The following is a 27,565-nucleotide window of genomic DNA, read 5'->3' on the forward strand; positions in this document are numbered from 1 at the left end:
TAAATTATTGTTGACATTTTTCATAATTTCGCTAATTAGCTTCTTAACTAAGAACAGAAGGTCTTGTAAAAATAACTACCTCAAAAGTAGATAAATAAATAAATAAAATATGAATATTTTATACCTTGGCCATCTGTTTCAGACAGTGTTGGACCACCACTACCTCGGAGCACCAGTTGAACCAAGAGTCTTTTAGAGAGATTGGCGACCAGGTGGTTAATGAAACTAGGATTTATAGGCACCATTTTTTTTTGTTTAGTCACTTATCTTTTTCTTTAATTACGAATTTCATAAAGTCGAAGAAGACTTATACAAAACATTATTGTTTGCTCTAGAAAGAGTTCTCAGTTTAGTAAATTAAGTAAAATTATCTACAGAGAGCCACTTCTTCCTCTTTTGAGATTTAAATTCCCCGTTTTTCTTTCTTTTTTTCTGCAGCGAAGTAGCTATTTGTCATATTAAGCAGCATCAGAGTAGCTGGTGAAAATCTTCTGAGCTAAATGAGCTACAAAAGCAAGGCGCTTGTCAAACAGGTAGACGAAAAACAAGCAAATCAAAGAGCCAAACCTCCATCTGAGTGCTGTTCATTCAAACAGCCATTACAAATGGTCCGACAAAGACTTAGGGTGATAAGAAGTAGCAGTGCCTCGAGGGGTTAATCATTGCAAGTAGAACAACGTCAAATGAATTAATTCTTCTCTCAGAACAAAATATCAAAACACTTGTTCGAGGGTGGTTTTGTACTCTGTCTTTTTTTTTTTTTTGACTATGTATAGTAACAGTATTATTAAGGTTATGATGTAATACAAGGATTTTAACTTTTTTTTTCTCTCTCTCTTTTTCTGGAGTCCATTCATTGGAGGTGTGAAATTGATTGCTGGAGGTGGAGAACTGTGTACGTCCGTGAGTTCATCTCAGTGAAGTTTTAAATGACAGCTTTATTTTCACGCCGATCTCGACGTGCTCTGGATAGAGACGTCTTCTGCGCTGAGCTCTTAGTTTTTTCAGCGCTTTCCATGCATAAAGGACTTCTTCCAAGTCAACAAGTTGATGTATTTGCTCTTTTTCTCATTAAACTATCAGACTAAATATATAAAGTGTACGATTTATGGATTAAAATGGCAGAGTTTGATTGAGACTAGATTTCTTCATTGCATCTAAATAAAGAGATTGCGGATTGTTCAAAGGAAGGGGTCAACGCATAGCTGCATTAGCTGAGAGTGACAAAAAATGTAAAATCTTAGGAACCAGGAAAAATTCTTAGGCGGCAGGAACAATATTCCTCAGAGTTTATAGGAAAGTTCATTGAAATATTGTTTTTGATAAATTCTTGTTTTCAAAGAACTAGTCGAAAAGGATTTTTAGTCGCCCGGGCAACCTGGAGCCCAAAAGTTGTCGGGACTTTACATTAATGTTCGAAAACAAGTATAAGTTAGAAGAGAACACGATAAGTATGATGCACATTACCCGCCCTCCCCCAAACTAATTAGCACCTGTGTGGTACAAGCAAGTTGATAGGTCACGATAGCCTTAGTAAAAAACATTTCGAGTGTCAATTAAATAAGTAAATTAAAAACTGAAAAATAAAAATTATTTCAATCATGCTCCGGCTTTCATTATATATCTTGCACAGAACAGTTAACATTGTTAGGTACATATCCTATTCTTTGAATGTTTCCATCGATCACTTCAACTAGATTGAAACGAAATAAATCACTCATATAACTTGTTATTGGTCGATTAACGACGCTTCCCTTTACTTCCTGGAACTGATAATAAGAGACAAAACACCTGTTTTAAAATCAATAGGTATTAATTAAAGAAGAAATGAATATCTACACTGCTAGACAAAATTATAAGCTTAAAACTTTTCAAATTTAATTGCAACGTAATTTATTTTTCTTCATTTAAATAATTTCTTTATCAAAATACAGATGATTAATTTTAAAAAAACTACTATGTATAACTCAATTAAATGAAATAATTTACTTAATTAAAAAAATGTGCGACTTTGATATGTAATCTTTGCGACAAACCTGGACAAAAGAATAACCTCAAAGAATAAAAAATCATCATTACGGTAAAATTTTGGTCGAAACAGCTCTTTTAAAGCCCAAAAATGAAGTTATGTTGCCATTGCTTGTCGTTAGTTGCATTACTTTTCAAAATTAATGACAAATGATAAAATAGGAAATTTAAATTAAAATTCTTGTGTGTGCAATTTGGATTTTCTCCTCATAGATGCTCTTTATGGAGAACAAAAAAAAAACAATTATGTCAGTAGCTATAGTTATGAGCTGGCCATTTCACAACTTGTATGCAGCAGCCCTCAATTCAAATACAAATATGACGACCAGCAACCGGCTCTGGGCCCAGCTAGGCTGGTCCTAGTCAGTTTATAAGTCCCCAATGATGATCAATGGCCCTCTTAAAGCTATCCACCCCCTTGCTCATTACCAACTGATCCCGTAAGCTGTTCCAAGTACCCAAGACTCTTCTAAAGAAGTAATTTTTCCTAATTTCTAGATTAGCTTGAGATTTGAAAAGCTTAAAACAATGACCCCTTATCTTGCTTTCCGTGATAAAATTTAATCCGTTAAGATTTTTCATTGTTATAAATTTAAACAACTGAATCATGTCCCCTCTGGCTCTCCTTTGCTCCCAGGCTACACATATTAAGCCTATTAAGTCTGATATAGTATACATCTGAAATTCTTCTCACTAGTCTAGTAACCCTTATTTGAACCCTTTCCACTACAGAAATATCTTTCATGAGATAAGAAGACCAAGACTGAACAGTGTACTCCAAAGGAGGTCTTACTAAACTCCTATATAACGGTAGAACCTTCTTAGATTTGTTTGAAATACATCTGTTGATAAACCCAAGCATTCTGTTGCATTTGTTACTTGCAATGCTGCACTGTTGACTAAACTTGAAATCCTGATTTATTAAGATACCCAGATTAATAACGTTTTCTGCCTGACTAATGACCGAACCCTGTAAATAATAACTTGTATGCTTATTTCCATGACTAAAGTGCAGCACTTGACATTTCCCTACATTAACTGCCATACCCCACTTATCCGCCCACTTAGTAATATTCTCTAAATCATCTTGAAGCTGTTTTACTTGTTCCTTATTTCCTACAATCCCTATAATTTTTACATCATCAGCAAAACAATTTATGTTTCCAGAAATACTTTCATCAATGTCATTCATAAAAATAATAAACAGAAGAGGCTCTAAAACTAATCCCTCAGGAACCTCGCTTAAAACAACATTCCATTCAAAATGATTACCTCTCACAACTATTCTTTGTTTCCTTCCAGTCAGCCAATTTCTAACCCAAAGTAAGGTTTTTATTCCTATTTATGTATTAGCTAGTTTGCCGAGAAGAGCAACATGTGGTACCTTATCAAAAGCTTTTTGAAATACAATATAAACAACATCCACACTTTTTTTGTTTGTTATCTTTTTTTTTTTTTTTTTGTTATTTATTTATTTTTTTTTTTGTTTGTTTGTCATCTTGGCTTTTGTTATCTAAAGCCAAGGTACCCTTCTCATATAAATGCAATAAATTAGTAGCACATGATTTACCTTTCCTGAAACCAAACTGCAAACTAGTCTTTTCACTATTAGTCTCTAAGAAATTCATAATCTTAATTTTGATTAAAGTTCCAAAAATCTTACAAACCACTGAAGTCAGACTTACACGTCTATAATTCCCTGCTTAACCTTTAGACCCTTTCTTGAAGTGCGGCGTAATATTAGCCAGCTTCTAGTCCTCTGTCACTGTCCTCGAGTTTTAAGAAGAATTAAAAATATTTAAAGTAACATCCAATAATGCCTCTTGAGGTGGGTCTCTGATACAGCCACATTAGAAACAAACAAACAAACAAAAAAAAATCCACTAATTCCTCTGCACATTCAACTAAAATCTTTGGATAAATAATATCTGGTCCCGGAACTTTAGTTGCTTTGATTTCTTTTTTCAAATGAAATAGAACCTCCTCCCTGGAAAATACAAAATCTTCTAGCTGTAAAATGGCTTGTGTCTTGTTAGTGTCAACTGTTGAAATACAGTTATCGTTAAACACACTTGAAAAAAAGTTATTAAGAATATTTGCAATATCCGTATCCTTTTGAATTAAATTTCCATGCTCATCAACCTATGGCCCAATTAGACTACTTCGAGCTTTCCCAGAATTTGCGTAAGCAAAATACCTTTCAGGATTTCTGTCACTGCTATCTGCTAGCCTTTGCTCCAATTTCCTTTTCTGAAAAATCCGTACCAATTACTTAAAACTGCGTTTTGCCTTACAAAACTGGAGCCTGTCAGCACTCTGACCAGTTTCTTCAAACTGACTAAAAGTTGCTTGTTTATAATTTAGAGCTTCGTTTAACTCCCCGGAGAACCACATGGGAAAATATTTAGTACTAACTCCTTTTCTTCTAAACGGAACATAATCCCCAACCGTTTTTGCTAGTTTTTCCTTAATCTCCGCCCACTGCAGATCTACGTTGCTATTTTCCAACCCTGACGAAAATACCTCTTTTAAGCTCTGCCTAAGTGCAACTAAATCAGTGTTTCTGAAATTGAGCACAAACCAAAAACTTTCATCTTTGCACGCTTCAAATTTAATCCAGAACCTAATATTGTTATGATCACTATCTCCAATAAGTTCCCCTACACACAACCCCTGAGCAGAATTTCCTATATCACAGAAAACTAGATCGAAAATCGTATCCTCTCGATTTTCCTGAGTTACAACTTGATCTAAGAAACAGTCACCAAATACTGTTAAAAATTCCTCTTCCCTGCCATTTCCGGGGTAAAATTACTCCTGTCAATACCCGGAAAATTGAAATCCCCTATTATGATTACCGATCCCTTACTGTACTTGCCACTAATAATACCATGCATCTGTTCATCTTGTCCCTGGCTCAAATTAGGAGACCTATAAATGTTTCCAAAGCGCAATTTTTTGTCCTTATTGCTAATCAACTCCAGCCAAACCATATGAATATCAGTAGGTTTATCATTTATGACAAATTCATTGCAAATGAAAGTGCCTCTAACATAAAATACAACCCCACCACCTCTTTTACCCACTCTATCTTGTCTAAACAAATTATACCCAGCAATACATAATAAATCTGTTTCAAATGTCAAAAAATGCAATAACGTGACCCGCGCTTTTCAAAGGCATATAAAAGCACAAAGCATAACTAGTTGTTTTTGTTATAGCTGTAATGTTTATTTCCATTTAAGGAAATTAAGAGTTAATGGTTCTCAACTCCCGGCATAAAAAGAGGGGGTTATAAGTTTATCATGTGTAACTGTGTCCGTCGATAGGTTATAACAACCGATTGATTTTTTTTGCTTTTTTGTTTAAAAAGCGACTCAGTCCAGAATTTTCTTAGCTATGATTTAGTACCACATGCTTTATTTTTTGAATTTAATAATCATCATTAGGATTCGTTCATAACTAATCATCTGATACTATGTTGCTAATAGTAAATTATGTCACAGCGAATATACCTACGAAGTAAATCTCCATTCGACGGTCGGTAAAACCCGTACAGAAATCAAAAATAAAAATTTTAAAAAGCTTAAATTAGAGAGTTATGTTTTAGCTTTAATAGTATATCTCTGCCTTTAAGCGTAGAATCTGCAGAAATGAATTTTTTAGATACTTGAAAAACGAGTTTTGGATTTCGTAATACCAATAGAGAAAAGACAACATTGCAAAAAAGAAAAAAAAGGCCCTTTACCTTCCCACAACAGATATGTTAGCGGTAAGCAGAGACATAAATAGGGTTTTTTTTTTTTTTTTTCAAGACGTGAAAATGCTTCTTGACATATTTCACATGTTTTACAGGAGTGAGAAACATTGCGGAAGAGTGAAATGTATGAAAATAATGAAGATCTTAATAGTTATTAAGTCCATGAACGAAAGAACACGTTGTAAGGATGAAATTGAAGATTGTAAAGGATATACGAGTACCCGTTTTAATGACTTATATTTTTCATCAGAATTCTGATCCAGATATCCATAAATAAATAATCTTCTAGTTGGGGATAAGATTCTAAACCACAGTTGTGTTGCATTGAAACCAGAAAAAATATCTTTATAAAAAGCAAACGCAAGGCATCTAATCCCAGAAATAAAAGTAAGATATCCTACTCTTGCTCTGAGGCGACGACATGGTAAATCGCAGTATCATAAAAATTATTTCTCAAAGGTGTATTTTGTGGGCACGCCATAGTTGCTTAATACTTCATCAAACCTCAAAATTAAGTTGAAAGATTTTTTTCATTGCTATCAAAGAAAATAAACAAGCATCACATTTTCGCTATTCAAAAAAAAAAAAAAAAAACTTTAAAAACTGGGTTTTTGAATTCCTTTTGTCGAGCGCGAATGCTTCTGACGGGTCACCTAGTGGAAATAAAATAATAATAGCAATTATTTTATTGCGGAGAAGAGCATTGCTTTCAACCTTTTCAGAATAAACGGAATAAAATCAGAAGTAATTCTGTTAAACTTAACCGCCCGCCTAATGACAGATGACTGATGATATATTTCAGAGATAAAAGCGACGTTTTGATCTGACGGAGATCTGTGGATGGACGAAAAGACTTGTCGATCAAACCTGCGAAGTAACTGAAAGGTACCACCATTCATTAAGAGAAGCGTGGGATGCACATTCGCGTCAAAAAACTCTGCCGACGAGAAACGAGAATCTCTGAAACGAATCTACAAATTAATTGAGCCGTTGAAAACAAAAGTGGTGTAAATCAATTAAACAAGATTTTGAATAATTGAATGGTCAAGAACCCACTTTTGCACAAAGCACTACAGCTGTTCCTTTATACGATGTCTGTCTATCAGCAAGACTTCGAACCTGGACCACTTTCGCATAAAGTACAAAAAGTAAAATGAGGTTAAAACTCATTTCTGGCGGCATAAACACTAATAGAGAAGTTTTCGATTTTTTAATTTTATTTTTACATGATAGAGTAACATGTATGAACATCATAGGTGAAAAAAATTTTGCGATACGATAAGTAGTTTTTTTAATTAATTTTTAAAGTTCAAGCGCTTGTGACGTCAAATGGCATAGGAAGTGACATCATGCGCTCTTCCGATACGGGAGAGGCCGAAGGACATGCAGTTGGCTTCGAAGACGAAACGTAAAAGGCTTATCTCCTCGCATTTAACTCCTCGCGTTTCTTTAACATTAAATCTCTCATCCTCTAGGAAATATTCGAATATCATCATCGATGTTACTCGAGGAAGATTATTTAGATTGTGCTTTAACGAATCCATCCTCCATAGTGTGTTCAAAAGGATTATTGAATTTCTAAAAAATAAAAATATCAGCGCGCTCAAAATGTCCGTACGAAAACAAGGGATCTTCGGCGGAAGGCTGCCCATTAGTGCCCTGTGACGTAAGCTCGTGACGTTTCAGAAAAGCGCACTTTTGCGCGTGGATTTTTAAAAATTAATTAAAAATCAATCACGGTGTTTTAAAATTCGGCGATGGTGAATTTTTTAGTTTTGAGGGTCAATTAACAATATCCAGTAGTCAAAATATGAACATTTAATAGGTTGCAACTTCCCTATTATACAAAAGTTGACTTACAACACTTTTGTTCTCAACGGGTCAATTAAACTCCGTGGAGATCTCAAAGTTCTATGAGAAATCATAATTACGATTTTTAGAGCCCTCAGCCAAGTGAAAACAGAAAGAAATGTTACATAAAAATTTTAAAAAATTCCAAAACTATGCCTTTTTTTTTTACTTTGACAAGCGATACTTTAAAAAATAGTTTAAATTAACACTAAGTTGTAATTCATTTGAAAGCTAAAATAACATTCTGAAGAAGTGGGTAAAAGCTTGTACTAAAACTTTAAAAGATTGTTCTGTTAGATTTAAGGCATAACTATTTGCGGAATGAGGACTTCTTCACAAACTGAGAATAAACGCTCCTGTGAAACCAATAGAAAACAAATAATTATTTTGTAATTCTTGCATTAAAAAAATTCTTTTAATGATTTCTAATTATCTATTGCAATTTACGGCACCTTAATTTTTTTCAATTTCTATTGCGGTTATTTTTTACGACGGAAAGAATTACCTAGGGTGCAAATTATTTAGGACAAAGCTGTTTCCGCACAAAGTATTGTGTTTATTTACAATTAGCTCCAGCATGTTCATTTGTCAGTCTTGTTTAAACAGACAGATTCATTGATAAAACCTGATTCTTCAGCATGTGATTTAAAAGCGTTTGGAACAAACACTTAGTACCATAAAAAATCATTGAAACTAGGAAATATTCTGAGTGCTAATAGCACCTTAATATCATTTCAAGGTATATCATTTTTAAAAGTAGACGGAGCAATTTCAAGAAAGAAAAATAAAAATTTTAAATATTCGTCAATTTGAATTATATACATCCACCGTAAACCAATAGTGCTCATCGTCATATTTACTTAAAAAATAAATATGTGCATTTTAAAAATAAACCATTCTGCCTTTTTTTTAAAAATAAAGTAATTAAAATACAGGCGCATTCATTCTCCCATGCTCTACATTTGTTCAAGATTACTTTTTAATTAAAGATTAAATGTAGGTAATGCAACTAGTTATCCTAATATAGAGGAGTCTTGTTTTATAAAATACAAGTAGTTACAGCTTTTTATCTTTTACGAAACATTCAGACACATATGTCCCATCTATTAATACAAAATCCTCTAAAACCATTTTCACAAAACGACATTTGTTACTTGGTATTTATGCGTACCATACATCTACTATATGTCTTTGAAAGACTTTTCTTAAAGAAGTTGAGTCTCATGTACCAAAAATAGTGAACTTACCGTCTCCTGGTCCGGATGGCCTGGTACTGTGAAGCCTGAGATCGATACAAGAGGAAGAGGGTGGTGAGCTGGCCGGAGAAGGGAACGACAAACTGCTTAATCTCGGAGAGACAGACGGAGAACTCGTCTTTTTGTTCACCGACAAGTCCACAGGTTCCATTTGAATCGGGGGGCATTCGGCCTGGAAGATACAAACTCGTTAGACTCTTTTTAGAAAAAAAAAATATGTGAAGCTTTTGTGGAACACCCTTTTAAATACTTAAAATACACCGCCAGCTCAGTTATTCCATCCGAGGACTGCAGTTTCGTGCTTTTTAGCACTCATCAGCCCGGAACAGGAATCACATGAGCTGGAGGTGAAAAATCTCTTAAGGGAGCCAAGAGAGCCAAACAAACTGGTAGCTAATGCAGAATTAGCAAACCAGATGAGCGACCGCAACAATGGTGCGGTTCAACTCAAAGATTGATGGCAAAGCTAAGGTATTTTGTAGTAAGTTACTTACTACAAAATACCCTTTTAAATGTTCATGAAAGCTGGTACGAAAAATGTACCAATTATTTGTACTCCATAACAGTTTTTTTTTCATTAATTTAAAATATTTAGCTCCTCACTGTACAAAATATACGTAAGGTTACCATGATTAGTGGGTGTAACGGAACACGCATACGAGAGTAAGTCGTGCAATTTTCAGAAAACTGAAATTGTCCAAGTAAATTTTTTCCATGACTTGTGTCAAAAGTCCTACTTGTCATTACTTTAAAAACTGAAGTAGAACTCAAAGCGCATGTGTAAGGATCAACATTGGCGCAGAGTCCGTAAACTCTCATAGAGGACGTTTACATTGTCCAAAAAGCGCCTCATTACAGGTCTGATAACGAAAATACGACATGCATGGAGCTTTTTGGTCTTATCCTTAGCAAAGAGAAACGGGTGTTTTCTGTTTTTAATATTATGTTTTCCGAAAACTCTGCTTCTAGATGTGTTCGTTACGGACCCTGCGCCTCAACATCGGACTGCAATGAAAAGTACTAATACTTTTGGAAATTTTAATAAGATGATAAAGTACGATTTTCATTTTAAGCAGAACGATCGTCGATTCGTAACCATCTTCAATCGTCGGGAGCTTCAATTCTCATACTGAACTTATTAATCGACTCAATTTACGAGACCGGGACAAATTAAATAAAAGCGATGCTTGCTAATTGACAGCAGTAGTTAGAAGTATATTGTTGAAAATCCTCTCGCAGCAAATGACGTGGACGTTAAGGAAAAATGAATACGCATAACCGATAACGAAAAGCGATGTTTGACAGTTTCAAAACTGATCTATCCTGAAAATAAAAACTTCAGACATTTTTTGTATACCAAATACTGTGAAAAAGTTTAAATTTAAAAATACAGTTCAAATGTTAGAGAAGGATCTTGTTCCGTGACTTTTCAACTGGGAAATTTTAGTTCTTTCACAGTACAGTTAAAAATTAAATGTGTATTTGATTGTGACAGCTAATACTGATATGTTACATTTTATTTAAGATGAAATGTTTCGAAAAAATATACTGAGTGCAGAAGTAATTATGTACCGCAAGCGGAAAAAAAAAAAAAAAAAAAAAAAACTCATACATGTCGGTGGAAAGAAAAGAGAAACCTGAAAAGCAATGGCTGGCCCCTTTCAAAACCCATTCGTAACCATCTTTTAGTGAAAAAGAATGAGTATAATGGATTATTGATTTTCGAGATGCCACTCGGAAGCTAAGCATGAGGCTGTAAGCAATATATATCATCAAGTGTCTGTATTTAAAAGGTTTTTGCAACACGGCTGAAAACAGTAACAATGAGATTTCTCATCCTCCGAGTCATGCAATGATTTATGATCTGTGATTGATAATCATGCCATGATTATCAATCACAGTGAAATCGATAATGAAGTACTGAATTCATTTTACTAGAATATTTATGATGTCAAGTTGTACAATCCATTACAAATTTGAAGAGCCGGTAATAGTAAACGAAAAAAAAAAAGCCTCAAATTAAAGTAACAAATATTAAGAGTAACAATTTGTATTTATATATAAATGATTTTTAACATATTTCAATATCATTATTGAAATCAAACCACTTTGCAGTACATTTGACCACATATTTGAAATAAATATTTTTATAGCTCTTTCATGAAGGGGCTTTACTTAATGCTCATAATTGCAACTTTTGCGAAAAAAATGTTATCCATATTTTCAGTTTTCAAAGGCGGAACGCGGGGAAGAATGGCGAAACGTCTTTTTTTAAATCAGTGTATTAGAAAAATCACGTTTAAATGTTCAAAACCCCAGCCTTTCCTTATTTTAGTATAGTAAACATTTGAGGGATTATTTTTTTTTGCCTAGAACCTGATCATTTGTTCCCTCTTTAAATAGAGCAACAAATTAGATAGCAGAATAACAGAGCAACTCCAGCTCAAACACTCAGTGATGCCATATTAGACTCAACTCGAACAGCAAGAAGACACATTTCTCCCTTCTTCCGTACACTCTTAAAAGAGGTGCATCTTTTACGTTTTGGAATAAAACTATAGATTTTTTTTCCTTAAAAACAATAATAGGCTATATCTTATCATTTTCAGATTTTTACCACATGTTCCACACAGGAATATTTTTTTGGTGGAGGGGAGGAGGTGGAAATTCTTTTTTTTTTTTTTTTCATTTCTTTAAGCTTAAACAATTATTGCATAATGAATAATGTCAGCGTTTCTCAACTTTTAAGGCGAGACTTTTAAATTGAGATACAATCATGTCCTTTCATCATATTAATATTTTCAACAGATATTTATTAATTGTATCAATTTTTGTTTCAAAAGTTTTTTTTTTTATTGGGAGTCAAACACAATTTTGCTCAATTTTTCGGACTATATTCAGAGGTATAAAACACCAAAATTTTGAAAAGACATTTTCATTTCATAAACCAATAAATGACTATCCAGTAATATAAATCATCACAAAAGCAATATTTTAAACTCATATCCTCGCTGACTTTGTTTTGGAGGCGTAGTGTCCTTTATATCCAAGAAACAGATTTGAAACAGAATGGGTTTTGCTAACGAACTTCTGGATATTTTAATAATTATTTGGATAAAGAATCGAGATAAAAAACATTGCCTTTAAATATTATTATTTAATGAAAGCTAAGGTAATCTATTTAGTTTTAAAAACCAAATGCTCATAGTTTTAGAGCACATTTTTAGTTAGAGAAACTGTAGCATCAACATATTCAAAATGTATTATTATTTATACTAATATTTTGCAAGGAGGCCAAAGAGGAGCGATGAAAGTTACGATTGAGAACTGGGTTCGAGAATACTAAAAGGTTGAAAAAAAGCCAATATAAGTCCTTCGTCGACTTATTTATGCATAAAATGACAAACACAGCAGTTTTTAAGCTGGAATATATCCTAGAATATTCCTATATAGTCTTAAAACATTTTTTGCTATACTACTATACTTTCATTCTTTTCTCTTTACATTAAGTAATATTTTATCTTCCTACTTATTTAGAAAACATTACTGAAGTTCTTAGAAAAAATTGAAAATTTTGCTCATTTGCGGAGCAAAAATTAGTCGTATCTCAGGAACAAACTTTTTCAAGAATTAAAAATTAAAAAAAAGGTTGGGATCCGAAGTACAGAAGATAGGTATCTGTCACACAAGAAAGTTGACCAAAAACAAGACTGGTGAGGCACGAAAGTTTCAGAAAATGTGTTAATTGTATGTGAAACGAGTCTGCAGTGAAAATAACTATAACCGTATTATTTGAAATGTACCGCATACATCGCCTAATATGCTGCCATTTGTAATTGATGACGCAATGTTCTTAACGGGTGTGTCAGTTGAACAAGGCTTTAGCACAGGGGAACTACTGTCAAACGCAGTGATGATTCTTTTCCCTATTTACTCGACCTTCCGGGTTACCTTTTAGAAGGTCCAAACGCATTGTCTTCAAAATGATTCGGAATTGACAAGGGCCATTTTTATGAAAGCTTACAAATCTCCCTCCGAGATTGCCATTCGAAAGCTCTTTGTTTTCATCTTAAAGGGTTGTCATTTAGTTTGAGATTCTTCTCATTTCCTCTTTTTATTTTCTCTGTTTTGACTTGCCATGCACGTTTACTGGGCATGCGTAACACTTCCCAGTCCTTGGACAGTTTGTCTGTTTACAAACTGTTTCATGCAATTAGATACAAACATTTACACTTAATCTCGCGAAAGAGAAATTTAAAAAAAAAATGGTTATTCCTTTTGCATTTTGACAGATTATCTTTAGTTGCAGAATTTTCAACAACGCAGCGCTTTTGTATTTTATCTAAACCAGCAGAATTCTAGAATTGAGAAAATATTTTAGAATTTCATGCACTGAGCTAGATCTGTGATTGGTGAGTATATGGGAGGGCTAACTGGATAGTCTGAACTAAAATAGTGCGGGATTGTTCGTCTACCTCACCTCAAAAAATTTGTAATGTGGTACTCGAGTGAAAAGGGTTGGTGACCTCCTGTCTATTCTGTCACGCCACCACAGATGAATTTAGAACGGTCTCCCTCTATCAGGTCGAAAACGGCTGTCAAAAGTCGATTTCACTTCAAAACGAGCTCTATTCATGAATTTACCATATCGCCATTGCAAAAACATACTGTAACCATCAGTGACACTATTATAATAAATTGCTTATTTTACTCACATTTTCAGGCTAGTGCGTGCTATAAAAGGGCAAAATGACATGAAATAAATCGGAATTTGAACAAAAAGTAAAGAAGAAAAAGAAAATAAGGCAGATTTTCATCAAAGTCAGCTGAACCCAAATAATTTTTATAAGTAAGTAATTAGACGATACTGCTTATTCAAACGAGCTGATGTGTGCATCACATGACTTCCTTTTACTCCAATTTAATGTCATTTTCTCATTATTGGCAGTTTTAATATGATTCAATAGTTTACTCTCTGAATATTACCAACAGTAGCCAAATTAAAACCAGATTTATAAAAAAAAAAAAAAAAAATTTAAATCGCCAAATTTGTCATCAAGTTGGCGACAGAACTTGGCGGCCAAAAAACTGGCGATATATCGCCAAGTGTCCGCCAAATTATAACACCACGTGAGTTTACATCGAAATTACCAATGATTCCCCCCCCCCCAAAAGGGGCAAAAGACCCCCTTTGAAGCATACGAATGCAACCGAAAAGGAAGGTGCCCAACTAGGCGCCACTAGGAGTCTATGTACCAAATTTCAACTTTCTAGGACATTCTGTTCTTGAGTTATGCGACATACATACACACATACGCACATACATACGTACATACAGACGTCACGAGAAAACTAGTTGTAATTAACGCGGGGAACGTCAAAATGGATATTTCGGGTGTCTGTACGTTCCTAGGCACATATCCACGTGTGGTCAGGTTAAAAAAAAAACTCAACATTCATTTGGGGGTGAGCAAAATGGAAGTTAAGGCCGATTTTTGGGTGAAATTTTTTTCGCGAATACAATACTTCCTTTTTTTGTAAAAGGAAATAAAAAGACAACACATCTTCGCCTCAGAGCATCCATAAGATATCTAATCCCAGAAACAGCAGTAAGATATCCTACTGTTGTTCTGAGACGACGGTATGAAGTCGTATACCAAATATCTTTCAAGCAAAAAAAAAAAAAAATCTATTGGAAAAAATTTAATGAACAGAGCTCATGTTTTCTGTCTCTCTCACAAATTTGTAAAAAATGAATTGTTGTAGTCTGATACTAACAGTTTCATTTTTTAACCATTTTCTGTGCACTGCTTAACTTTTGAGGCATAATGTGTGAAAGAACGAAAAATATACCCTTTCATTAATTCGAAACTAATAAATTATTCATTGCTACTTAAATGCGAGTAAGCTTAAAAAACGTAGCAGCACCGAAAACGTTGGTCTTTGAATTGGGTTAGAAGAGAGTCAGAAAGCAAATAAAGACTTTGAATGTTGGCTATACACGTTGAGGGGAGAGGTTGACTGAGTAGGATAAATGGTAATGCAAATACTTGAAAGAGCGAGCAAAGTAAATACTCGGTATTAGTCGAGAGCTTTCAAAGGCAACCCCCACGGTCAAGTTGGTATCTCTTAGCAATGAGAAGAAAATGAAACAGTTCAAAACTAAATCATCTCCATTTAGGCACTTGTATATTGTAATAGAAAAGAAGTTGCTGAAACGAAAGGTCAAGTATTTTTATCATTATTGATGTTCACGATGTGCCATTCCACAGAAAGACGGCCATCTAAACCAGGCCCGTGTCCAGGTTCTCATAAAGGGAGGGGTTTTAAAGCGGGGTGGGGGGATAAAGAGTTCAATTCACGACCAACTTTGGTTTTATGTTAAATTACTAATCCCAACATGGCATTTATAGACCTGTAGACTACTGTACCATCCCCCACCCCCGCCCCAGAAGAATAATTTTGGCTGCGCAAATAGCAGCAGTATTCCTTCATTTTACATCTTTTCAATCTAACCTTGTTTGTTTCTTTTTAAATCAAATCTATTTATGTTTATTATGCAGTATATTGCAATTAGTATTAAAAACTGTCCACAGATTTTTTTATAATGTAGCATGTACATTAGGTTTCATATTCTGGAACAATGCTTAATAAACTAAACAAGAAAGAGCTTATGGTAGATGCAAATTACATTACTAAATACAATCAATGCATCTTTATAGCTGCAACATATTACCGCATTCATCATAGCCTTTTAAAGCAATATTAACGCTGTTAATGCTTTGTGTTGACAAATCATTCAGTGGTTCAACCATAATAGTTTTTCCAAAATGTTATTTCAGCTGGTAAAGCTCTAACATTCTTAAATTACAGAAAAACTACGGAGAGAAAGGGTTTTTTGAAGCGTTGCACACAAACTTTCACATTAAAGCTATAAAAGTCAGCTATAAATTTTCTTTTGGTTTATTATTTTTTTCCCAATGGGAGGGGTTTAACCCCTAAAACCTTCCCCTTGGACACGGCTATGATCTAAACCCGTACGTGACAACTAAAGCATATAATTAAAAATAAATATTTTCTAAGGAAATGAAAAAAAAAAAAAGAGAAAATATTGTTAAAGAAAACCACAAGCATATGTGTGATTTCTTAAGCAAAAAGTTCTATTTATTACCTTTTCAAATTTATTTTTAGCGAATTATATTGGCTCTTATATGCGGGAAAAACGACGGCTTTTCCGTGGAATGGTTTTGATGCATTTGGTTTCGGATCCCTATATTTGATCTTTCTTTTACTAAACAAATTTTGCACAGCTGAGAATTCGGCGATTGAAGATCACGAAGTCATTTGACCTTATTTATTATTTGCATCTCAGAACTAAACAAAGTCACATTTATATTTCTTCTCAAATTCCATCAAAAGGAACTTGATGCAAAAAAGAAACCAAAAAGTTAAGTAAATTTTTTTTTTCAGTTTAACTTTTAAATATATCGATATGTGATCGGTTTTACGTTTGACAACTCACTTGTTTAACGCTTTTTATAGGACAAATGGTTGAAACACTTAAGTGTATAAGTCGGTAACTATTATTTAAAAGTGAATAACGTAGCTAACCCTATTGGTTAAATAAGATGTAAAATCTTACAAAACTAAGAGTGATTGTTGAAGGCAAATCAAATTCTTGCAAGGAATTTGAATTCAACACAATAGCGTAAAGTCTCCATAGCTTTATCGGCAGATGCAAAATATGAATAATTCAGAGCAACGAAATTTACTTAATGAAAACCTCATAAAAGTGCATGTAAAGTTTCTTTTTACACCATCCATATTCATTGTACTAAATTTTAAAGAAACATTTCAAGATTTTAAAAGTCAAAAATTTTTGGGAGCAAGTAAAACCATCAATTTATATCGTTGAATGACTGATACAGTTAACTCTCACTTTTACAACATCTCTGAATTTTGTTTTACAAACGAAAAAAAAAACAAAACAAAATTCAAAATTAACTTGAATTCTAAAATTTTGAATTCAAATTATGTTTTTTCGCAATCACGAGTTGCGACAGGACCCTGCTCATTGGGGGCTATTATTTCTAGAAACAGCTCCTGTCCCCCCAAGCCTGCCCCTCCTTCTGGGCAGTTACGTGTGTATAGTGGTGTGTGTGTGTGTGTGTGTAGGCGCGCGTGCGTGCATGTGTAGGCTTGTGTGTGTGCGTAGACCTGTGTGTATGCACGTAGGCGTGTGTGTATATGTGTAAAGGCTTGTGTGTGAGCATGTGTGTGTGTGTGTATATGAGCGTGCGTGTGTGTGTATGTGTATAAAGGCTTGTGTATGAGCATGTGTGTGTGTATGAGCGTGCGTGTGTGTATGTGTGTAAAGGCTTGTGTATGAGCATGTGTGTGTGTGTATGAGCGTGCGTGTGTGGAGGACATGGGCGCCACCGACCAGGAGAAACTGATTCCAGTAGGCAGTGCTCGGAGCCGCGCATGCAGAGGACGGTGGGCGGTGGTGCTGCAGAGGCCCCTGGTCCAAGCTGAAAAAGGCACGGACATCAAAAACGGTCAAATGAGAACAATAAGCAATCGTGATTGCTAAAAAAAAAAAAAAAAACGCATTTTTTTTTCATAAAATAGAGATAAAAAAATTTAATTAATAAGTTCTTTTAAGAATTATTACATTGTTTATAAGTAAAATAAATGTATAATAGTTAGGGAAGTCTGACCAGTGAATGGACACACCGAGCGATTATTTTTTCTTGGATAAACTGGTGAAAGTGAATGAATTCAAAATTAATAACCTTTTTGGAGTTGTTCTGAATGCATTCAGATTTTAATGCATTCAGAGTGAATGCATTCAAGAACAGTTCCCAAAGACTAGAAAATATTCTGTCTGTCCGCAGACACCACTTTCATTTATGCCCCAAAAGTGCCTGAAATCTTTCTCGTTTTAAAAATAATTATGTAAATCAATAAAAATTCTTTTTAGCATCTACTGAACGCTACAGCTTTTAGGGAAATTATGACCCCCAATGGGAGGTCAGTGACCTCTCAAAGATTCTTTATTCATCGCATTTTGTCTTGATATTTCGGCAAATAAGGGGACAGAAGGGAAATATTGCATTCTTTTTCAAGTGATGCCTAATCATTCACATCTCTTCTCATTAGATACGGGAAGGACTATTCCTATGTAATAATATCTGCTTTCTTAGTATAGTTACACTAGTTACCAAACCATTACAAATATTAACATATATTTTTCTTCAGAAATATTTTTATTCATGATCTCAAGGCGAGGATTTTAGAGATTTGAATAGCCCCCCCCATTTCACTAATACTTCTCTCTCACTTTTTTTTTTTCCACTGATGCCTTGCGCCGGCGCATTAACGAGAATTGACTTTAATAAAATTTTAAAAAAATAGCAAGAAAATATGACAAATCGTAATATATGAACCACATTCGGTGCAAAACGAAATTCCGGCTGTTTTCGAACTTTAAAAAAAAAAGTACATATTTACCTCGTTTAAAGACCTGCTTTTTAAGAACTTGAATCGTCTTCGTAAAGTATTAAAAGCGAAATTCCGGGAAGTACATTGGTCGGTAGTTTTTATTCCCCCTCTTCGTTATCATGTATTTTAAAAGCATGGATGTTATTTTAGCAGGACATTTAGTGCCGACGACGAAAAAGCTCATTAAAACTCAACAAAAGCGGGAAAATGATTTGAAAACTGAGAACATGCGTTAAGCAGCAGATTAATTTAAAACTCTTGTTTGTAGACTCATTTCCTGAAGCATTAATTGAATTACGAGCAAATGTCACAGAACTCGATCCGAATAAAAGGTGGAAAAACTGCATTTTTGAGCACCAGTTAATTTTTTTTTTTTTTTTTGAAATGGTTTTTTGTAGCTCGAGTTATAGTTATTTTTGGTGACCGGAGAAGGAAAAGCATAGACGTAAGAACACAATGACTCCTAGCAATTCTAGCTCCAGGGAGATCCTTCAAGCCAAAGATGTACGTCAGCATGTCAGCTATATAAGAAAGTTTATTGTCGAGTTGTCCAGATTGCAGGCTATTCAAATCAATTCTGGAAGGAATACTCAAGCAATTTGAAGTTTTGTTTCCGACAAGATAGTCTGGGGCATTAGTTTTTAGAGATACAACGAAATCGAGCGGAAGAAAAACATTGGTAATCTAATGTACCTATAAGACAGCAAACTGGATTTTTACATTAGCTAGCATACATGCCCACACACTAGACTAAAAATTGCTTGCATTTTTGAAAAAAATCAAAGACAATGTTGAAACAGAAGAAAAGAAATTAAATCGGACATAAAATATTCGCTTATCATTAGAAATGTATTTCATTTATTTCAGAAATTCCTTTGGATACTGACTAAAATGTCTCACTTCAACATGGACTTTAGCATACCGACAGTTTTGAAGTGGAAATCATGAACCGAAGCCTGAAATTTAATATTATATCCAGATTTATTTTTCCGTTTTTTTTTTTTTTCGATGACAAGGTACAAATCAATGCAATTTTATTAACAACAATTAAATGCGACTTAAATGAAACAGAAAATGTGTTAATTTAAAAATAGTTTTTATTTCATTTTTTGACTCTAATTTTATAGCTTTAATTCCATTATCGTTTTGAAATTAAGCACTAGTGTAATTGCAAATAATTGTGGTTTATTGTATCCAGAGATATAGTATTTTAGGTAAGTAATAATGTTTTGTTCTTAGAGGATGTTCCTTCGAATATTCTCTTAAAAAATAGTTCAAGTACCCATCACCTCACACGTTTTATATGAGAATGAATATTTATAAAATAGAAAAAAAAAAAAAAAAAAAAAAACTAAATAAATATAACATATTAAAGAATATTCATTAATACAGATATGTTACTTTCGAAACTAGATGTTTGAACTAAACGACATTGTTTTTAAATATAACATAGATTTTGTAACAATAAATATTACTCTCTGGTTTAGCATAGAACCTATAGAATCTCAATGGAAAGTGTGATTTAAGATTTAACACAAAATAATTATCTTAAACTTTATAAAAAAAATAAGTAGTATCTCCGATTGACGTTTTTGAAAAAGCAGTTTCAAAAACATTTTGTTTCAAGAAAGGAAAACAAAAAAAAAAAAAAAAAAAAAAGTTGCATCGTATAATGTAAGGTTGAATATAAATCAAATATTTTAACAGATTAATCGCGGAAGATAATTCAAAACATGTCTCAATAAATAAAACCTTGTTCCTTAATAAATGGCTAGAAACCGACAAAAAAATATTAAATGAAAAGTTACAGGGTAAAATAACAAATACAGAATGCCGAATGCAGTCGTCATTGTACTATTTAAGCAAACGAAAATTCGTATTTTAGAAAGAACAATATGAACACACAACCGCAATTTAATAAGAATAAATTAGAAAAAAACAAATGAAAACAATCAAATTAAATTAAATGTCTACAACACATAGCTAGCGTAACATTAGCAAGGGTCTTGTGTGTCTAAGGTGAGTTGAGAATTAATTTGATTTTTAGTGGTCGTCAGTTTGGAAGATTTAACACTAATAACGCAAATAAATGTGGCTTATGTTAACGAGTTTCTTGGCATGCTTGAACCTCAACACAAAGCTTGTCATCTGCTTTAGTCTTACAGCTAATATACTAGGGTGCATTCTTTTTTATCCGCACGGCACAAACTGGCTGTCAACGTGAAGAGAAAGCTTTGGTCAAATGATTGGGAGAGTTTTGGCACATTTCTTGCCACAACAAGGGGAAGTTAAATTACGTTTGAAACTAAATTTGCGCGTTTTAGACCGTTGCGCCCACCAAGCAGTAGTGATTAAAACCGCGTCCATGAGAACAGCGAAAATGCAACAGTAGCGCGTGCTCCAATTAAATTGCAACTCTAGGGCAACTCAGCCATTAGCAACAGCTGCCGCTATACTAAAACAGTTAAGATAATTATTTTTCCCAATCTATTGCTGCCCTTCAAGTTTTAAGAACAACTTCTGTTGCGATTGAACATTGGACAGCAATTTATCAACTCTTAAAAAGGATATACTTCCGAAGTTCAATGAGAGAGGCAAATTTGAATGAGCTAGCATTTGCAAATGTAACAAAGGACAGAAGTAACTATCGACAAAATCATTGATCTGTGCAGCAAAAGTATGAATGGGAGTGTGTCAGAAAACTGGAAGAAAATTTGCTAATAATGTAAGAATTTTTTCATAAACTGAAAGACTTAAATCGTATATATTTTTTAATATCACAGTGCAAATCTAAATCACGTATTCTAATTTTTTTCTTCATCCAGCACTATATATATATATATATATATATATATATATATATATATATATATATATATATATATATATATATATATATATATATATATATATATATATATATATATATATATATATATATATATATATATACTCATTCATGTTTGTGAGAACAAGATGAAAGATTCATTGGAAAGGAATAAAATTTACTGCACATATTACTCATACTGCTACAAATAAACCATAAAAATTACAGATCAATGAAGTGGAAATAACTGACGTAAATTAATACCGAATGTAGGTACCTCGCTCAGCTATGCGAGTCTGTACACGTTGTGGCATCGAATCTTGGAGCTGCTGAATGTCATGATTAGGAATAGCATCCCATATGACTTCAACCCGAACCCAAAGCTCATCCGTACCAACTGCCGGACGAGACACATGGGCGAGTCTCCGACCAATGCAATCCGAGACCTGCTTCACGGGTGTCATATCCAGAGAACGGGCAGGCCAAGGAAGTAGCGTAACCTGGCGCCTGGCGTTACGTAGGTATGACGTCGGATTACACACTCTGGGAGATGACGTTCCCATGTGTAACGTCTGACGCGTACACGTCCATTGTTACAGGGCAGATTAAATCTAGACTCATCCGAGAAGACGACCTGTTGCTAGTTCGCACGCCATTGGGTGTGTTGGTTGGCCCATTGAAGCCGGAAGTGACAATGGTTGAGGGTAAAGGGAATCCTGTATAGGGGAATCCTTGCATGCAGGCCCTGGAGCAGCAGACGTCGACGAACTGTGGATGCAGCAAGTGTGACACCTGGAGCCATACTCCAACGTTGTGCTAGCGTTCAAGAGGACTCTATACGATCCATCACAGCTAGGCGGGTGAGGTGTCGAGAATCCTGTGGCGTCGTTCTGTTGCGGAGGCTGAAGCAAGCCCTTCGGCTAATTTCAATGTTCTCTGTCCATCTTTTACTAAAGCACATCACCGTTGAGATATTACGCCACGAGCGGGCACTGATTTCTCTATACGTAAGTTTACCCTCACGCATGCAGATTATGCAGCCCTCTTCGAACTCCGTTATTCGTTCGAATGACGCTCTGCGTTTTGGACCAGGCATATTGAGTACTAGAGAAACATGTACCTTCGGCAGATGATCATCTTATGATTCCAAAAAACCTTTACAGAAGCCCTTTATATACAGAGTCTATGCCGCGACGTCTCTGTAATTCTAATCATTTGCATATCTTATCCTGCTATACATTTCTTGTGAACTTCAGTTCAATTGCATAATTCCTTCTTGGTGTTGCAAGTTTTACAAACATGAGTGCGTATATATAACCATTACCGTAGCCGGTCTTTGTTAATTATTTGATCTAATATTTGTAATGGATCATTCATAAGCTGAACATTTTTAGGGAAGAACTAAAAACGATCGGAGATAAGCAATTGAGGTAACTAGACAGAAAAGCTGTTTGATAACGCAATCGAGCGAAGTCACTTATTGGCATTATATTGTAAATTAAACACTGCTCTGCACGAAGGCTAGACCAGTGAGTGATGTTACCATGAAGATTACGCTCAATAAAAAAAACAAAAAACTGCACTTGTATTCGTGCTTTGATTGCTACTGTGGATGAACGCTGTCATGGACTAATAAACAAAATTCACTATGATACAGTAGATTTAATTCGACGACCATTCCTGCCTAAAATCTTTTTTTATAATTTAAATGGCAGGTCTCGGAACGTGCTTTTCTTTTTTTGAATTAAAAAAAAGAAAATGCTTGTGCAATTCCCTGCACGGAGGTTTGGAAAATATCTACCATAAAATGTAGGGATGAGAGTGATTGAAATTTTCGTATGGTAGAGTAGACCGAGTTGTGGTTGAAACACTTACGTGCAATTTCATTTTCAAAAATTCAGAACATTGTTAAATCATTACAATAAAGCCATTAAAGCATTTAGTGCATAAAAATAAAATTATTTTAACTCATATACTGTATTATTATTTTTTTAACCGGGGGAACTTTCACTGTACTACGTCAGGGTTGTTAGACGGATTTGAAATGAAAAAAGTGCACTTCTACAAAGAATCAACCCCCTTAACAAATCGGCAACTTTTTTTCTTCAGAAATGTATGTAAGGAAGTAACTAGTGCCAATTTCTCTAACCAGGAAATTATACGATAGTGTAGTGATTAAAATCTAAATAAGTAGTAATCGAAAAAGCATAGTAAAACATATTTTTGGTCGCGTAAATTATTTGCCCTCGTGTCCCTGTTATTGAAATATGAGGTTACAAAGGCTGGCGAAATTTTAAGAAAAGTCGCTAAATTTAGCGAGTTTCGGTGATTACACGATATGCCCTGACACAGTGAAATCAAGCTACAACGAATACCAATAAAACGGAAGTTCATTTTCAGCCTCGATTTAAATTCCATTATATTACTGAAATTCAATTACAACGAAATTCTCGTTACAACGAACAAAATTTGCTGTTCCTTGAAGTTCGTTGTAACAAAAATTCAATTCACAACATAATTTCGCCGAGTTAAATCCAGTTGCACTCATTAATCAACCTCTATACGCAACCGATTGAGCACAGTAAAAGTACAGTAGAACCTCAATTATCCGAACCTTCGGTAAATCGAAAATTCCATATGAAAGGTACTTAAAATGGCTTCCTATCGTGGGACTAAACATTTGAACATTAACAAAACAACTACTAAATATGATGTTTTGAGTGATGATACTATTATTGTAAACAATGAATTCGCCCATTTAAGTCGGAAATGCAATGAAAATTAAATAAGACATTATATAGCAAATTTTAATGTGTGTTTTGATATTAATGAAGTAGGTAACTTTATATTTTGTTCTTTATATTGCATCTTAAATATGTTGTAAAACATAATAATTTACTTTTCTGATTTGATTGCAATCAGTGTCAATAGCATTAAAATTAAAAAAAAAAATAATCATTTGAATTTTGACATCTTGAATTCAAATTATGTTTTTTGCAATCACGAGTGTGTGTATGTAGGCGTGTGTGTTTGTGTGTGTTGGGTATGTGTGTTGTGTGTAGGGGTATGTGTATGTGTGTGTACGCATGTGTTTTTGTGTGTGTGCACTGTGCAGGCATACGTGTGTGAGTAGATGTATGTATGAATGTGTGGGTATGTGGGGGGGGGTATGTGTATGTGGGCATATGTGTTTGTGTCTGTGTGCAGGCATGAATGTGTGGGTAGTTTGTATGTGTGTGTGTATGTGTTTGTAAGCGTGTGCAGGTGTCTGTATGTAATTGTGTGTGTATGTGTTTGTGTATGTGTGTGTGTGTGTTTGTGTGTGTGTGTAAGTGTGCGTGTAGTTGTGTATGTATGCGCGTGTGTGTAGGACATGGATACAACCTGGAGACGGTTTTCGCTAGAGGTGCAGCATCGTGAGGAGCCGGTCGACGGTGATGGTGCGGAGGGTGGCGGTGGGAAAATAAAATGATAGGACATCAAAACAGTCAAGTGAGAACCATAAGCAATCGTGATTGCTCAAAAAATAGTATTATCGATCGTGTTCCAAATATGCACTAAGAAATATAAACAAAATTCAAGAACACATACTTCGGTTAAACGAGGTTCCGGTTAAAACAATGCCGGATAATCGAGGTCCTACTGAACGAGGTTCCAGCAAAATGTTTAAAAATCCAGAAGAAACAGGAATGTGCAGCGAAAAGCGATACTAATGAATGCAGAAAGTAGCACTTTGACTAGAGTCTCGCGATCAAAAAGAATGGAACTGTCATCGGCTGTCAGTGAGCTTCCTAAGTAAACATGTCGCTTGACACACAAATGAAACGTTCCTTTCTCCGCCTTGGAAACGTGGGAATTTCCACTAGCTCTCGATACGCTTGACCTGTCGCAGATTTGGATAGCAAACGAGCCTCTATAAAGTTTTTTGTCTGCATATTAGATATAACTCATGAATGGCTATTCTCGGGTAATGAGGTGTCATTTGTCAAACCTTTTGCTTAAACATTTGAAGTAGGATAATTTGCAGAATGCAAAAGGATTGAAACTTGCAATCCGCATGACATGCGATTTTCGGCGAGCATGTGTTCGATGATGTTTTTTGCCTGCATACTGGATATAACTCACGAATGGCTATTCTCGGGTAATGAGGTGTCATTTGTCAAACCTTTTGCTTAAACATTTGAAGTAGGATAATTTACAGAATGCAAAAGGATTGAAACTTGCAATCCGCATGACAAGCGATTTTCGGCGAGCACGTGTTCGATGATGTTTTTTGTCTGCATATTAGATATAACTCACGAATGGCTATTCTCGGGTAATGAGGTGTCATTTGTCAAACCTTTTGCTTAAACATTTGAAGTAGGATAATTTACAGAATGCAAAAGGATTGAAACTTGCAATCCGCATGACAAGCGATTTTCGGCGAGCACGTGTTCGATGATGTTTTTTGTCTGCATACTGGATATAACTCACGAATGGCTATTCTCGGGTAATGAGGTGTCATTTGTCAAACCTTTTGCTTAAACATTTGAAGTAGGATAATTTACAGAATGCAAAAGGATTGAAACTTGCAATCCGCATGACAAGCGATTTTCGGCGAGCACGTGTTCGATGATGTTTTTTGTCTGCATATTAGATATAACTCACGAATGGCTATTCTCGGGTAATGAGGTGTCATTTGTCAAACCTTTTGCTTAAACATTTGAAGTAGGATAATTTACAGAATGCAAAAGGATTGAAACTTGCAATCCGCATGACAAGCGATTTTCGGCGAGCACGTGTTCGATGATGTTTTTTGTCTGCATACTGGATATAACTCACGAATGGCTATTCTCGGGTAATGAGGTGTCATTTGTCAAACCTTTTGCTTAAACATTTGAAGTAGGATAATTTACAGAATGCAAAAGGATTGAAACTTGCAATCCGCATGACAAGCGATTTTCGGCGAGCACGTGTTCGATGATGTTTTTTGTCTGCATATTAGATATAACTCACGAATGGCTATTCTCGGGTAATGAGGTGTCATTTGTCAAACCTTTTGCTTAAACATTTGAAGTAAGATAATTTACAGAATGCAAAAGGATTGAAACTTGCAATCCGAATGACATGCGATTTTCGGCGAGCACGTGTTCGATGTTGGCATATGTCTACAACATAGGTTTTTATTTTTACGAAGTAGAATTTAATTCAATTTTATTCAAACAGCCGGGACATTCTTTTAGAATTCATGATCTTTTTTTATTTAAATCTTCAAAATAGATCAAACTTTTTCTGGCCCAAAAAATTGTACTGAGAATTTCTATCGAAACACGTGTAAGATATAATAGAAGTCTCTCGTCATTATATTAATAAGTCATTTATTCTAGAACCTTGGAAGGTCTGAAACAAAATGAGGAATAAAATATTAAGAAGAGTTGAGGCTTTAAAAATAATTGTCAATCCATTCCATTCGCTAAATTTGCCGCCAATTTCAAAGGGAAAATTGAAGGAAAATCTTGCGAGATACAAATTTTGAGAAATGCAGTGGTTGGTAAGAGAGGTAAGTCTAAAATCCCTTAGATCACGTATTAAAATACAGCAACAAACAAACATGAAGAATGGTCGCCAAAAATTCTTAAGAATTCCCCCCCCCCCCCAAGGGGTCAATTCATATAACTTTATGGGGTACTTTAGAAAAGTGCTGCTCGATCATTTTTATTTCTTCAGATACTAATGTACCTGAAAGAGAAGTATGAAATATATTTCAAGCCATTTTTTTTCTCTACTCTTGACCTTTGATTTTGTAGAGGTTATCGAAAGTCATTTTCGTAGTAAAAAATGCAAATTTTCAAACATTTTCAGATTGACCCAAATCGATTTTACATCTATGTCATTTAATTTTAACTTTTTGTATTAGTACATAAGATAAAGATTTTACATGCTTGATAATTAAAATGACAGCACACCAAAGTTCAAGGTCAAATTGAAAATTTTTACGATGTTCAATGGTTTACATAGCCCCCTTCGTGGAGCAAGAACAAAAAAAGGCAGCATCGCGAAAACTTTTCACTGGAATAACTAACGAGAAATACTAACTGTAATTGCGTTTTTTTTTTCATAACCATTTATAGTTTACAGCACCTCGAAAATAAGAGCAAATGAAAAATTTATTTTTTAGACCTCTGTAAACCAAAAAAAAAAATTATTAAATAAAAACAAAAAACCCGACTGCGTAAAAACACAAAACCAAAAAGGAAAATGTATAAGCCCAGTAGTTTAGAATGTATTAAGTACTACTGAATAACTACACCGTTGAAATATTTTATAACCGTACACAAATAAGACAAATCATAAATTCAA

General features: G+C 34.4%; 1 protein-coding gene across 2 annotated transcripts in view; it reads right to left on the reverse strand.

Annotated features, from left to right (window-relative positions):
• The window catches only part of LOC129231239 (uncharacterized), a 165,599-nt gene that overhangs the window by 82,609 nt on the left and 55,425 nt on the right, over positions 1-27,565 (reverse strand). For both annotated transcript variants that reach the window (XM_054865511.1, XM_054865512.1), the window contains exon 3: positions 8,887-9,067. In XM_054865511.1, the coding sequence (XP_054721486.1) occupies positions 8,887-9,067 (181 nt within the window). The remainder of the gene's footprint in view (positions 1-8,886; positions 9,068-27,565) is intronic.

The sequence above is a fragment of the Uloborus diversus genome, chromosome 10 (assembly GCF_026930045.1).
Source record: "Uloborus diversus isolate 005 chromosome 10, Udiv.v.3.1, whole genome shotgun sequence".
In the NCBI taxonomy this organism is placed as follows: Eukaryota; Metazoa; Arthropoda; class Arachnida; order Araneae; family Uloboridae; genus Uloborus; species Uloborus diversus.